We start from the raw sequence: 14647 nt of genomic DNA on the forward strand, positions 1-14647 counted from the left end.
CGATCTTCGATTCATCGTTTTATTTTTCTCTGGGGTCAAAGGTTACAGAGCTCACACTAGCTTGCCCCCCCCCCCCCGTACAGCAGTGATCAATGGCTCAATCAATTCTCCCGTTTATCATCAATAAGACTTATTACATATCCTCAGAGGCATGAACCCATCATCAACGACTCCTTCACTTCCAGTTATTGACATGTTAAAAAAAAAAACAAACATGCCTCACGATCTACAGCATACGCAAGTGTTTCAGTAAAAACATTTAAAAAAAGACGAGTACGTTGGTTAGCTCAAGAGGGAAAAGTTTCTAATTCTTCTAACACTCTCAAGCTTCGACTATACATGTAATAAGCACCTTCACATGGTGTCTATAGTGTTATAACAGGTAGAGAAACATCCACTGGGGTGTATCCACAATGCTTTGAATTATATATATATATGTCAAGCTACATGTTAATGTTTCAAAGAGTGGTAAGTATTACAGTATGTTACGAGTGTCTTTACAGTGTTTATGCATCTTGAATACACCCCCACATTTCCAGTTTTGGACCATTCAGCTTATATCAACCTACAGCATGTGATTGTGTGTAGGCATGTGTGTGTGTGTGTGTGTGACAGCCCGTGAGTGTGGTAGAGTGGGCATTCTTTCAAGTGAGTGTGAGATCGACTGTGTATGTGTGTGTATCTTCAGTAGTTATCCTATTTTTCTTTTTGTGTGTGTGTGTGTATGTTAATCCGACCAATCGTTCTCTTCCAACTCCGAGTCGTCCTCAGAGTCGGAGTACTCCACCGCGATGCGTCGTGAGAGGATGGTGGCCACGTCGTTTCCAACCGGCTCCCTCTTAGCCTGCTGCTCCTGCTGCTCCTGCACCTTCTTCAACTGGATGCCTACAGGGAAATACGGGGTGTGTTTGTCACTGACACGGTGGCTCTTGAAATGCAGTGTATGGATAAACAATGAGGGTCTGAGGCAGCTTCATTTTGGAGTCTAAAAAGAACACTATCAGGCTTCCCACTCTTTTCTAGAGATTATTTTCCAGGACATTTCCAGTGAGGATCTAGCTGGTATGACATGTAGTGATGATGAGATCTGTGACTTGAAAAGCTGCTCCATCACCTCCTCCTTCTCATATAAAGATTCTGATCTTTGGTGGAACTCTTTAAATGTTCCCTTGAGCCACTTAATTATAGTGCTCTAGATCAAGGCCATTTCCTGTCATATCAAGGCAAGGCCTAATAAAATGTAGGTCACAAACATTTGCTTAAGCTATTTCTTACTCTCTTTTTCCAATGCTAGTGTATTTACAATGAATTTACAATTATATTGGTTGAGATTTGACAAAAATTAAATCTCAAGCAATAGACCTATATTCAGACCTTTGACTACAAATGTTATTTTTTATCTTTTAACAAGTATTCACCCCCTTAAGTTAGATCCCTTTATAAACTTAATTTTTTTTGCCTCCACCTCTATAAAAACGGAGCGACCAGGTGCCAATCATTCTGCATTTAAAGGCTCTTTTTCTGTTGATCAGGGTTAAAACAGCCACATTATTCCCCTTCAATTAAATGTTGTAAAACAATAAAACGGGACATTTTAAAGGGGCACTGCATATGTTAGTGCTATTATTATTAAAGGTGGTTTTAAACAAAAACTGTTCTAAAGAAGACACACATGACACATCTTTATGGGAACACATAGACACACTACAGCTCGTACCCATACGTATAGCAGCCAGCAGATCACTGCGGGCATCGTTGACCGCTGAGGCCTCAGCAGGTGCAGAGGAAGACATCTTGCGGTTTATGTGGGAAGCACCGGCTGGGAGGGGAAGAGGTGGAGGACCAGGCGGAGGCGGAGCCGCCTGGGCTCCACATAAAGGCAGCGGAGGCAGAGCGAAGCCACCAGCGCCGACCATTTGCCCGAGAGGCATTGGTCCTCCGGGAGGGGAGGCAAATGCAGTTTGGGCAGAAGGGATGAGAGGGGCTGGGGGGGGAGGAGGGGGACCAGTGTTGGCATAGCCATCCATGCTGCAAGAGAGAGAAAATGAAAGAGAATTAGGAGAGGTTAATACAAAGGATAACAGTCTGTACTTTGTCATCAGGGTTTGAGAGTGAAGCAGAAGGACACTGACCCACTAGGTGGCAGCATTTGCTCAAAATTCATACTTGTGTACACAAAGACACACCTCAACCTGTCAAATGCCTGAAATACAACTTTAAGAGCCTGTTAGAAAAGTGTCTTGTTTACCTGTAGTCCATTGGGGGAAGGGACATAGAGCCACCGTTCATGGCCTCAGTGGGTGGAGGAGGCAGCGGGACGTGGTGGTGGTGAGAGCGCCCCAGTGTCCCGCCCTGATAGGCCATCATGGTCCTGCCTCTCATGTCGTGTTCGCCTCCTCCGCGGGGGGCGTGGCCTGCTGCAGCCATCTGGGCGGCCAGGACGCTGGGCGGTGGGCCGGAGTAGGTGTGGGCGTGGCCAGCGTGGTTCATCATGTTGGGGTAGTGGTGCTGATCAGGACCGTGACCCCTGATAGAGGCAGCAGGGGAGGAGGATGAGAAAATGGACGGTGAAAATAGGAAGGTGGAAATAACACTGTTAATTAATTACGCAGATATATAATGCCCTACCTGTTCTCTGGGGACATCGAGCCCTCGGAGGAAGCCCCTCTGTCGCGGTGTATGGTGTGTCGGTGGTCCGGCCTCAGCTCTTTATCCAGAGCCATCATGTTCCACTCCTGCCGACGGTTCCTCGCCTTTCGGACCTTCTTCACCTCCCTCTGTAACGTTCCATCCACACACCGCTTCTGCTCCTGAAAGACAGAGAGAGAAGGAGAGCATTTAGGCTATTTAGTTTTGTTAAAGATATCAATTTGTGGTCCTTCATTATGTGTTCTTCTGTGGACAATAATATAATTAGTTCCACTAAGAAGTCATATTTTGTGTAGTGATTATGGTATTAAAATGTAAGAAACTAACTTGAACTACATTGGACAGAACAGCACCAGTTTGAGGTGGCAGGTAGAGTAAACTGCTTGTAATGGTGTATAAAAACCATAGCATGATCGGTGAGCTCCCAATTGTACCTTCTGCTTCCTCTTCTCTTTCCTTTTATCCTCTGTGTCCTGCAGCATGGTTTCCTTCCACAGGTTGAAGAAGTAGGAGGGGTCGGTGTAGAACTTCAGCGCTTCCTTGTGGTCATCCCTTCAGAAACAGACACCCGAGAATTATGCAGGCGCACAAATGTCTTTGTACCAAAACATGTATGGATACATCGTCTTAGTTTATGCAGAATGGCAAGATAGACAAGGTTTTTTTTGTCTCGGTGTTTGCTACGAATATTGCAAAAGTGGAAGAGGCTGAGAACAGATGAAGAGGGAGAGAAGTGTGCTATGTAGTCACGGTTAGGAGTTTGATTCCCACTGGAGCCGGCCATGCTAAATATATAATGCACCCAAAGTACTGGAAAGCACACTGGATAGAAGTAGCAGGAGGAAATAGTACCAAATCTGCTGTTTCACTGTGAATGTAGGTCAGAAACAAGGAGCCAAGTTTATTGTGTCTTTCACACTGTGAAAGTGCATTGTGTACAAACATATGCTGCTGGTTTCATACTGTTAAAATTAAGAAAAATAAATATGTTTAGCATCTTTAAGGCTCACATATTGGTGGAAATACTGTAAAAATGATATGTGAGTCAAGAAATACTAGAATTTTGACTACAGTCATTATGTTTTTAGGGGGGGGGGGGGGCAGCAGAAAGAAATGAGACAGATTTAAGAGATACGGCTGTGATCGTGCTGAGAGAGCATCAGAGAGTGTTTGGTGGGTGAGTGAGCATCATCAGCACCAACCTGTAAGACGAGAGGATGTTGAGTGGCGGAGGCTTATCACTCAGTTTGTAGATCTCCTTGACAGGATTGGGCACACTGCTCGTGGACACCACCTGCTGGTCCTGAGTGGTGGAGCTCTTGAAGGCTTTCCTCATGTTTATGTCTTGTAGGGAAACTGAGAACATAGAGGTCAGAATAGGTAGAAAAGGCAGGAAAGAAAAGAGACTGACAACACTTTGGACGATGAGTGATGACTTCCTGTCCTTCCCCCGCCCCCTCAGACCTCTAAACCTCTGACCCACCTTCTTCCACAGTGGAGTCCAGCTGTGTGACTTTAACGGCCAGCCGGTCAATGCGGTCCTGGAGAGAGTTGGCGCGCAGATAGAAGGTGTTGGCCTCGCTAAACAGCTCGCCGAATATATCCTCCGCATGTTTACCTGGAAAAAGAAACAGCAGAAGGACAAAGAAATGGGAAATTTGAACGAAGGAGGCTCGTAATCGTTATCCGGAGCCGAGCAAATCCCCACAGAGGCTGAAGTTTAATCGATACGACGGTAATGTGACACAACGTGAGGCTAGAAAAAGGCCTTTGCAGGAAATGGCTTCTCATACAGCTCCATATAGCAACATTAATCATTAGTTGTTTGTTGAAGTTATTCATCGCTGCTCTGTTATTGCTAGAGATTCATCACCTCAGGGTTGTCAGTTCAAAGCCCTAAACAATCTGTGCAAATGTCTGCTGGGTCCTGTACATGTGCTCAAGTCCGGTCCTGCTCCTGGTTCTGGTCCCGGCGTTATGTTGCGAGGCTAACATCTTCAGAGTGGAATCACAGCACTGTGATTGACATTTGACTTGATAGGAAACTTTTTGTTGCTTTGGTTCTAATCCCGATTCACGCTTGTGTTCTTAACTCTGTGTTCTGGGGAATAACCCCGAACAGTGCGGATGACCCTGCTCTGGAATGGGTTTTTTAAAAAGGGCCAAGGGCGGAAGTAAACCACATTATGGGCTGTCAGTGTGAAATGACGGTTAGTCCGGGGTTTATAGAACTATAAACTTTTAGCACTGGGGGTCTTAGCCCAGAGCTAATGAGCGTAAAAGCCTTTCTTCTAAAGAAATTGCTACGCTGGGCAGTACTGACATGATTAGGCTTTGAATGAAAACATGCGTCCTCTGGATGTCAACAGTTTAAAACCCAGCCAGAGCGGTCTAACAGCACAGTTTTATTATAGTGGACTGCGTGTGTTTCACACACTAAAGGCTTTTTCTGTCCCTCCTGCTGACAGGATGGGCCACAGGAAAAACATTTAGAGGAAGGAAGAATCACAGATCCGGCACGCTGAGCCGGGTCAACTCTGACCTCTCCGTGTGCACAGACATGCACAGTGTATGTGGTCTTCAAACATGTATATATATCTCCCACAGCTGCTGCTGAAAGGCCCACTCCCACTGCAGGAACTCGACACAATAAGAGACGGAGAGAGAATGGACATGACTGGGCCGAAATGTAGAGGGTCAACAGCAAAAAAGGGACTGGATTTAAAAAGTATGCTGTTTAAATGCACAATGAACACATTTGTAAAATGGGTGTAACTGAGGATGAATGGGTGAATGTTAAAATACTTGTTGATGGATTATTAAACAAAGACAGGGAGATGGAAAACGGACGGGGAGATAGATAAACAAATCTTTCTAATGCATTTACAGTGAGCACAACAATCAATATGACACAGGCCTGTACACGACTACTGTTGACATACACCCCTCCAGTCATAACAGGATGACACACTGACACACACACACACACAGCTGTCCCGATAAGTTCCCTTTTGCAGAGCTATCTACAAGGATTACATTTCAACCCTCCGCGCTCCAGCGCGAGGCCGCACTAAGTCTGCTGCTAGCCCAGTGACCCCCCCCCCCGGGGCACTGTAACCATGACAACTCCCAAATCAATCACAGCTTCGGGATTACCGCCGAAAGCATGTGACCGCGTAGGCAGTCATCAACCTTAGTGAGGTCACGGCCTGAAGTTGTAATCTCTTTTTTAATGTCACTTTTAGCAGATATTCTCTTCCTGCAAAGGCTACTTTGCGTGTGTTTGTCCATGTGAGTGTGTGAGTGTGAGAGTGTGTGTCGTACTCAGGCTGCTGAGCTGACGGATGATGGCGGAGAGCGTGTTGTTCATCACACACTCCAGCTCGCTGCCGATGCCCTCGGGGAGCTCCCCCCGGCAGAGGTGCCGGGGCTCGATGTTCCTCTTGACCAGCGGCATGGCGAGGCTTCACACCAACACGAACTGCGAGGAGACAAGCACACACACTCTTTTAAAACAAGCACACGCACACACTCTTTTAGACGCCAGCACCCTGATTTAGAGAGGATGAAACGGAGGAACCGGCATGCAGATGCTGTCCAACTGCATCTGGTCTGATGCTCATGAGCGAGCTATCCCCCCCCCCACACACACACCACATCTGCCATTGAAACAAAGAGGTATAACATTTATGCTATATATAACAGGGGTGGTGATTATCAAAACACATTGAGAGAGTTTAAATTAAGGCTGCAACTCAATCAATTTCCTGATTATTTTCTCAATTAACTTATTAAAATGGCTGTAAATCAAAACTTCCAATTGGATGTATTGAAATTGACAGTTTAATCTGACTAAAACTCAAATATATTCTATTTTCTATTCTATTTTAGAGGTTTTTATTGTCATTTTTTGCTATTGAAAAATACGTAAACAATTATAGATTTATTAAAATAGTCTGTTGGCGGCTTGATCAACACATCAAGTTCCCACACTCACAGTTTTGATGAAATATTGTATATAAGCACCAATAATCATACTGAACAACACAGTTAAATTATCCTTCCAACATACTGAGTACAAATGTTTGCGTTGGATTTTTCAATATCACCCAGCTTAATGTATCTTTTGTGGCTGTAGCTTGTGTTTTTGTGTTGTTGTAGCCTGGGACGGCGTTGTGAAGTGTATGACCAACAGTGTCCCAAAGCCAGAAGACTTTGGCGTCCAGCAGAGAGATTAAAGCATTAGCGATAGGAAGATACAGCATGCCAGCTAATCCCAGGCAGGCTTGTCAGTGGCCCAGCTGGAATCCTGACACAAACAGAGATTCACGGATGTGGTGAGGCAAACACCAAAAAGGCAGGAAAGTCGAATGGGAATTTACATAAATGAATGCATCGTTGCATAACAAGAAAACCAAAAACTGGAAGCATTTGCCATTTTTCCCCCAGAAAACTCACACACACATTTGCTCTTTCATAGCAACTTCAGTCTCTTAATGAAACCCTCATTGGTTCTTCAGTCAAACTCTCTGTAGTTCAAAGGACTACAAATAAATTTACAACGCCGGAGATGTCCCAGGGTGCATCAGAGCAGCCATCTTATCTGAGCTTCTTCCTGCATCCTGTTTTTGACCTGCGGCTCCTGCTTCCTGGTCCTCCCTGTGTCACTTCTCTCCTTCCTGTCCAGAACAATACAGCGATGGCTCGAGAAGCAACCGAGAGAGGACGGACACAGAGGAGGATGGAAACCGGCTGCTCGCACAATTTTTAGACTCACTGATCAAATGATTCACTCATAAATACAGTTCCAGACTTTTTCCTGTGCTGCTACGCCAAAAAAAAAAAAAAAAAAGATGCAGGTTGGAGAAACACAGGAGCCCTGGCAGTGTGACAGAAGGCTAATAATAGCTGACAGGTACGAGAAATACAACTCGTGTTTGTTGGACCTCGCAGATATCCATTTGTGATCACAAGAAATTAGATTTGGTGGGAAGAACGTTTTTTTTAATCCTTCTCAACCCATCACAACCAGAAAATATTTTGCCTTCTAAGTGGCTTAAAATGTTAATCTTTTAATCTGTGCGAATCCTTATCTCGTAACACACCAAATACAAAAGGTGCGGTTACATCATCAACACAACAAATCACCGACAAAGCAAGCAGCAGTGCTGTGCCGTCGGTGTGTCAGCAGGAAAACTACTGTAATTACAGATCGTGTCACTTCAGCTGTCCGAGACAGAGAAGAGGACGCCTCTGTTCCCACCAGCCGGGTCCTCATCTGGCCCCCGATTTTCTCAGCCAGCGACCCCCTGCACGCCCCAACAGCCTCATGCCAATAACAGAAAAGAAAGGGTAAAATCACACCATCATGTGCTGCCACAAAGGACACTGAATACAGTTAATAAGGTCTGGGGTTGGAGCAAAAAGAGCCCCCCGGATTCAGCCGTCTGTGTAAACATTATGGTAACACTGTGCTTCTTGTAAGGATAGGAGGGAGGTGATGCAAATGAGAAGATTGCATGTTTTTGCTTTTACTGTCTGGCTGGCCTGACAATCACATCAATGAAGCGAAATAATGAGCGACTGGGGGGGGTGGAGGAAAGGACGGGCCTCGTCGGGCCTCGTCTGCTTGTGAGAAGATGAGGGGAAAGTATAGAGACGTGTGACGGGAACGAGACAGTGAATGAATCTGTGTGTGAGACAGAGAGAAAAAGGTTGTGTGTAGCATTAAGAGGTGGAAGACTGTGTTTGTGTTAATGAGTGTGTGTGTGTGTGTGTGTGTGTGGGTGTGTGTGTGTGTGTGTGTGTGTGTGTGAGGGAGAAAGGGTGTATTGGGTGGGGGGAGGGGTATGAACAGGGACCTCGGGGAAGCCACTGAAAGGTTCCCGGGACAATAGAGCTCCGTTCACACGGCAACAGCACTAGCTCTCCCATGCATCCTCTTCCTCCTCCTCCTCCTCCTCTTCAACCTTCTTTAAGGCCCCCTATACTCCTGCAATGAAAGCTTAGCAAGCAAGCGCTCCTCCACTCATTTTGGGAGAAATACATGAGCAAGAAAAAAAAAGAGAGTGAAACCTAAACATAAGTCAGAGGAATATAACAGCTCACTCTCATGCTGAGTGTTTTCTCAGCCTTTCTTTTTGTCGTGTTTTTTGATGCTTAATTCATCACGACCCAACATGCACCACTTAGGCATTAAGGCATTCAGACACAAACACACCAGGTAGCCTTTAAAATGTCCCATTAGCAGCATGTTAACAGTCCCATCGGCAGTCTTTGATCCTCAGTAAGGTGACATTCAGGCTACATTCAGGGTAAAACACACTTCACCCATGTGACTCCTGCAAGATGCTCAACACGCAGAGATAGAAGAGGCATTTACTACAGATGTGAGAAGTCCATTAAGATCCCAAAGGGAAGTCATTACCAATTTATGAGCCGGGTACAGCTTCTTGTGTTGCAGGCTCTTTCGCTTGCTCTGAGGTTATAAATAATGCAGCTTGGATTACGTCAGGTCACACTGCCCTAAATATGACGTAAATAAAAACTCTGCGGTGTGACACTGCGCCTACGTTTTCCACGTCCCAATACTACTCAGGGCCATCCATGGTGAAGCATTCAGGCACTCCGGGTAAAGGTAGTACTGAATAGTGAGTCCTCACTGTGTACAAAGTAGGTCGCGGGAGCTGGGCCATAACTTTAACCTTCTGTTGTGCAGCCAAAAAGACAGAATATATCTGCCAGTGCTGGGCAATAATGTCTTTTATTGACTTTTAGTAAAATTGTAACATGATAACATAATCATCCTGTCATTGTACGAATATATCAGAGCATTGGAGCAACCTGTAAAGAGAAACTAACACAATGTGTTAGGGAGGATTAAGTTCAATAGACATGACCCCAAGTTAATCCTAATGGTGCTACAAGGGGATAAATAGCTGATTAATTTAGTAAATTAGAAAATTAATTGATTATAAATCAAGTATTAAAAACACAATGTGTTTTTCAGCTTGACAGATTCTCCTATTCACAAAAAAAAAAGAATATTTTAAGTTGTTTTACCTGCTTTTAGTTCCAATTAACTAAGAAATACTAGCATTTCTCATTGAGTAGCCAGTATTTGTTTTGTGTTTATTTTACCTTTATATATATTAGATTACTTAATAATTAATGGTCGGTTTATTTATTGATAGTGAATAGTTCCAGCTAGATATTGGTGATATATTTGCTATGAATATAAGGTAAGATGTATTATAACACTACTATCCCTAACGAAGTTGCTCATCACTTATATTTAATTAATCAACACTCTGTTGTGATGTCAGGTTGATTGATTCTACATTTTACCACGTGAATGGCATGATTGAGTTAGTACAATCGACTATTTTGATGTCTGTCTTTAAATTCCCAATTCATCCACACACACCCTTTCTCTCCTTCCCACAGGCTGATACACACACACACAGACACACACACACACACGCGCGCGCGCGCGCGCGCAATCAATCACTGTTCCGCACCGTCGCTTCCCGTTACTGATGGACTGACCCACATCTGTTCTCCCACCTCGGTTCCCGGGAATTTCTCCCGGTTTTAATGTTACATGTGCTCCGTGCTTAAGGCTTATGTTTCGTGCACGGAGAGTCCGTTTGTTATCATTGACTGCGGCTCCACGACCACTGACCACTTGGTTAGCTCGCTAGTGTCCAGTGGTCGACTTCTTAGTTTGGACAAATGAGCCCACCGTCCACAGAAATAGCCACACACATCTCACCCTTTATGTAAAAGCTGTCATTAGTGGTTGTAAAAAGAACCATAAAACCCTCACCAGCACTTGAAATAGTAGAATAAATCGGCCCGTCCGCATGTCCCGTTAGATACTCCTCTTAGCGCTCACATCCTGTGTCCCCTCAGCAGAGTCTGGCCACTCCAATCCTTTGAGGACGGGGACACGCCCACAGATCACATACACCAATCAGATGTAAGAGTAGGGTATTTAACACGTGATGGGCGTTCAGATGGACCAATGGTAGCTCTCGAAGGAGAAGGATGACAGGGAGACTCCCAAACTCTTAAGCGGTGTTGCGAATTGAGGAGGCGGGGCTACAGTTGGGCGTAGCTGAAGAGCAAAACGGGATTTGTTTTTTTTTCAACTGGGTCCTATTCCTTGTCAAAATTATTAGGACTTTAAATTCATCTTGAGGCCTGTGGGGATTTTGTAGACATGCAGACCTATTTATATAACGAGTTTGAGCAGACAGTTGTGGACTAGAGGGGGTTAGAATCATGCAGCAGGCAGTGATGCTGAGAATGAGCTCGGGTATTATTGTGTAATAGCTGGGCCAGAATCCTGCAAGAAGAGGTTCAATAAGAGGACTTGCTATGCTTCGATATGTCCTTTACCCTCCCAGGTGTGTCGGTAGACAAAAACAGTCTGAGGGAGATGAGAGTCATCAAAGCAGAAAAAGGGAGCAGAGAATAAACTGTAGACCGTAGACCGGGTTTAGTCCACTGGAAAGGGAGTTTCATTATTGAAAATGCACTTCTATTCCTGGACAAGGGGAAAAGCCACAGCCTGCATTCGTTATACAGCTGTCATTTTAACATATATTATTGATTTTCCCATGAATACCAAAGCACACATGTATGTGTGACTATGAAATAAAGTAGGAAGGTTTAGATTGACATACTTGGACTTTATAAGACCAACGTATGACTTTGGTTCCAAGGAGGAGATTCTGTGCATGTGACAGAAATACTGTAGAATTCATAAATATAAGTGCTGAAACTATTAATCGATCAACAAAATCAATGAACAATTTTGATAATGTATCATAATATGAGATAATATGAATACGATCTGGTTACAGATTCTCAGGTTTTCTGCTTACTATAATTGTAATTAAAAAATGAGTAGGTGTTGGGCTGTTGATTAAACTTGTTCTATGGGAAATCATTATGGCCTTTTTTAATGTTTTATAGACAAAATGGTAACTGATTCATCAGGAAAATAATTGTCAGTTTAATCAATAACAATGAACTTAATGAAAAAAGCCAAAGAACCTCAGCCAAGTCTGATTCCAGGTGAACAATGCTTTTCTTTTTAGATAAATAAAAAATAAAAATAGCTGCCTTAATAAAATAGCATACGAGGTGTCTAAAATATTTAAAAAAACATATAGTGAGCTTTCTGTGACACTGGGTGTTAAACGTGCAAAGATTGATGTCATCATTAAAAACGAATCCAGCAAGTTTAAACACAATTCCTGCCAGCTAACGGGATTTAGCTGAATTCTTAAAAAACAGTTAACAGCTTGTTGTGAAGTAGAAAAAAATAAGTAATTAAAAAAGTGCAAAAGGTAAATACTTGCTTAAGTTTGCATCACTCAGCAGCTGCTTGCACATACACACAATTAACAATATCATCGTTTTCACTTTTATTGTCAGGATACTTGCTTCATGTAAAATATTTCAATACAATACATGTTCCATCTGCCATCCTCCATGCGATTGGTTGGTTTTGTCATGTTGTAAGGCTTGCCGACAGCATAGAGCAGCTGAGCCGCTTTGCCACACTTACCATGAAAACAGATTAAATTATAAACCACTAAAATCATTTTTGTCATCTTTTTTTGTCCTTTCTCAAACAAAACAAAAAAAACCCTCAACGCCACAGCTGTGGGGGCTCCATATCCTCCAGCATGCTTCACGGCAGCTCAGATCAGTCCCCAGCTGAGGCCCTCACAGGGTCACACACACATAAAATAAATGGACAGACAGACAGGAGGACAGTCGGACAGGAATCTGTCACCGCTGGCAGTCACATAGCAGCTTTCAGTCTCATCCAAGCTACAATGGGTAGAGGGTAACTGGCTGGGGTCAGGCGTAGGTGGGGGTGTGGAGACAGGTGGAGAAGAAGAGGGGAGGAGATGACACCGCCGATTAACACGTGTCCACCCCCCCCCCCCGATACCACGCCATCTTCTCTTGGCTGGTTTGATGTCGTCTGAGTCACAGGAACAGGTTGGGCTCTATCATCGTATCCAATCCTCCCGCCTTGTGTTTCACCCATCAGGTGTTGCTCTATAGCAGTGTTTGTAATACTGGGGTTATGGGTGTGTTGTCTTGAAGCAGAAGTCATTCGGACCTAACAGACTGCTGGAGACAAAGTGCCCTCTGTGGGGTGGGGCGGGGCGCTCTGTTGCATTGGACATCCCCCCATTCCTCAGTACATTCGTTCAGGTATGGTGAGGGCTGTGTGTGTGTATACGTGTGTGTTTATGTGTGTGTTTATAAGCGTATGTACGTATGTGTGTGTGTAAGAGAGGTGTCTCAGTAGCGGTGGGTTTGGTGGGAGTACTGGGGCGGCTGCTGGGAGGTAGAGGAGTATCCCATGCTGCTTTGGGGCAGTGATGTGCTTGGTCCAGGGTTCTGGTAGGCAGCATGTGGATTGGAGCGCTGCAGGGAGGAGGAAAACAAGAAGACACTCATTAACTCCTATTCACTACAAAATTACTCTTGTCGGTTAAAAGACTTCAAGGTTAATTTGCAGGTTGTGACATTCGGCACACACATGCCACACGAACATTAAAGAGCTATATCTTCATCCAAAAGTAAAATGTCGATGGAGGAGGGGCCTACCTGGTAGTCTGAGGTCATAATGAGGCCACCTGAGGTAGTGGTCGGCGGGACAACTCGCACTTTCTTGAGCGGCGGGCCTTGGGCATGGCTGTTGTCAGGGTTGCCAGTGTGCCCCGCCCCATTTGTGTGGTTGTTTCCCTGTTGCTGCTGCTGGTTTTTCTAATAGTAAAAGAAAAAAAAAAAAAAAAAGTGTACATTGTATTGCATGTGTACACTTACTACCTTTCTGGATACATTCATAAAATAAGCATGATGAAGGACTGAAGTGGCACATTTTTTACTTTGTCGGCCTTGTCCTCTGGCTCCTCCTCAGTCAGGAACTCCCTCTTGGGGTAGGGAATCTGGCAGCCTGCAAACACACTGGAGGGAAAAAAAAGCAAAGAGGCTTGTCGACTTCAAACATTTAGACCCAGGACTCGAAGCTTATTAGCCAAGTGACCTGCTCCAACATCATAGGAACCCTAGGATAACGTGACTCAAGCCAAGGAGGGTCTGTAGACAGAATGTAGATCTGTGTGTGTGTGTGTGTGTGTAGTGACTTACTCAGAGGTGGGCAAGGGCTCCTCCAAAAAGTAGGGGTCCTGCATGGCCTGCTCAGATGTGATTCTACGGATGGGGTCCATGGTCAACAGCTTCTGCAGCTTTTAATGAATTTCACACAATGTTAGCCTCAAACAAGAAGCCATTAATAGAAGTGACATAATGGCAACGCATGCTTCATTTGACACGGAGAACCAAACTATAGCTTCTATTATAGTTGTGCTAGGAAGTCGATAAGTTATGCAAATGACATGCAATTTTGCTATTATTGAGGCAGTTTAACTCACCAAGTGGAATGCTTTGCTGTCTGGTTTGACTTTGTGTTTTTCCATATATTTTATAAGGCTGCAGTTTGTGTATCTGTGATAAGAGAAGGAGCAAAATATATTAACATCATTCTTTCAGTGCAATCACCCAGTTTAACAGCATGCAGAGTTATAGCACGGTTAAGTAAGATTTGTGTACAACACTTAAACACGTCTTTTTGCCAGCAGACATAGCACTTTGCTTTGCTCTAACTTTGTTTCTGATCTTTCGGAAAACTAGGACAGCAGCACTCACGTGTTCCTTCTAAAGTCTTTCATCAGCGTTGAGTGTTCTGGCATCTTTTTGATGTCCTCCCAGTCTTTATCTGACAAATGAGGGAAAGACAGGATTACACCCGGCACACCCTCCCTCCCTCCCTCCCTTCAAGAACAGATTATTTAGGTTGTAGGGTCTGGATTGCAATCTCTTGAGTACAAATGCTCATGATTTCCCTTCAACAACACCTTGTTAGATTAAAGGCATATCTAACTTTGGTTGTGCCTTACATAAT

At 44.2% G+C, this 14647-nt stretch overlaps 2 protein-coding genes across 2 annotated transcripts in view; both read right to left on the bottom strand.

The window, feature by feature from the left end:
• Positions 1-5: 5 nt before the first annotated feature.
• wasf3b (WASP family member 3b) lies at positions 6-10569 on the bottom strand. The gene is made up of 9 exons (XM_031850129.1): positions 10478-10569; positions 5974-6130; positions 4133-4267; positions 3852-4005; positions 3084-3201; positions 2629-2810; positions 2249-2527; positions 1718-2028; positions 6-885 (listed from the first exon to the last, which is right to left on the bottom strand). The coding sequence occupies exons 2-9, from the start codon at positions 6104-6106 to the stop codon at positions 728-730; spliced, it is 1470 nt and encodes a 489-aa protein (XP_031705989.1). The 5' UTR covers positions 6107-6130; positions 10478-10569; the 3' UTR covers positions 6-727.
• Positions 10570-11700: 1131 nt separating this feature from the next.
• cdk8 (cyclin dependent kinase 8) overlaps positions 11701-14647 on the bottom strand; it is an 8918-nt gene continuing 5971 nt past the window's right edge. The window contains exons 9-14 of the mRNA XM_031850579.1: positions 14392-14461; positions 14118-14190; positions 13834-13931; positions 13572-13650; positions 13291-13449; positions 11701-13107 (exon numbers count right to left, since the gene is read on the bottom strand). Of these exons, the coding sequence (XP_031706439.1) occupies positions 12982-13107; positions 13291-13449; positions 13572-13650; positions 13834-13931; positions 14118-14190; positions 14392-14461 (605 nt within the window). The 3' untranslated portion in view covers positions 11701-12981. The remainder of the gene's footprint in view (positions 13108-13290; positions 13450-13571; positions 13651-13833; positions 13932-14117; positions 14191-14391; positions 14462-14647) is intronic.

This window comes from Anarrhichthys ocellatus, unplaced genomic scaffold (genome assembly GCF_004355925.1).
Source record: "Anarrhichthys ocellatus isolate YVR2014 unplaced genomic scaffold, GSC_Weel_1.0 scaffold10, whole genome shotgun sequence".
NCBI classification, from domain to species: domain Eukaryota; kingdom Metazoa; phylum Chordata; class Actinopteri; order Perciformes; family Anarhichadidae; genus Anarrhichthys; species Anarrhichthys ocellatus.

Coding starts and splice junctions, on each gene's coding strand:
- wasf3b (XM_031850129.1), bottom strand. CDS start 6,106: ATGCCGCTGGTCAAGAGGAACATCGAGCCCCGGCACCTCTGCCGGGGG. Junction 2,528..2,628: donor TCGATGTCCCCAGAGAACAG/GTAGGGCATTAT, acceptor TGCCTCTATCAG/GGGTCACGGTCCTGATCAGC. Junction 886..1,717: donor GCTGGCTGCTATACGTATGG/GTACGAGCTGTA, acceptor ATTTCCCTGTAG/GCATCCAGTTGAAGAAGGTG.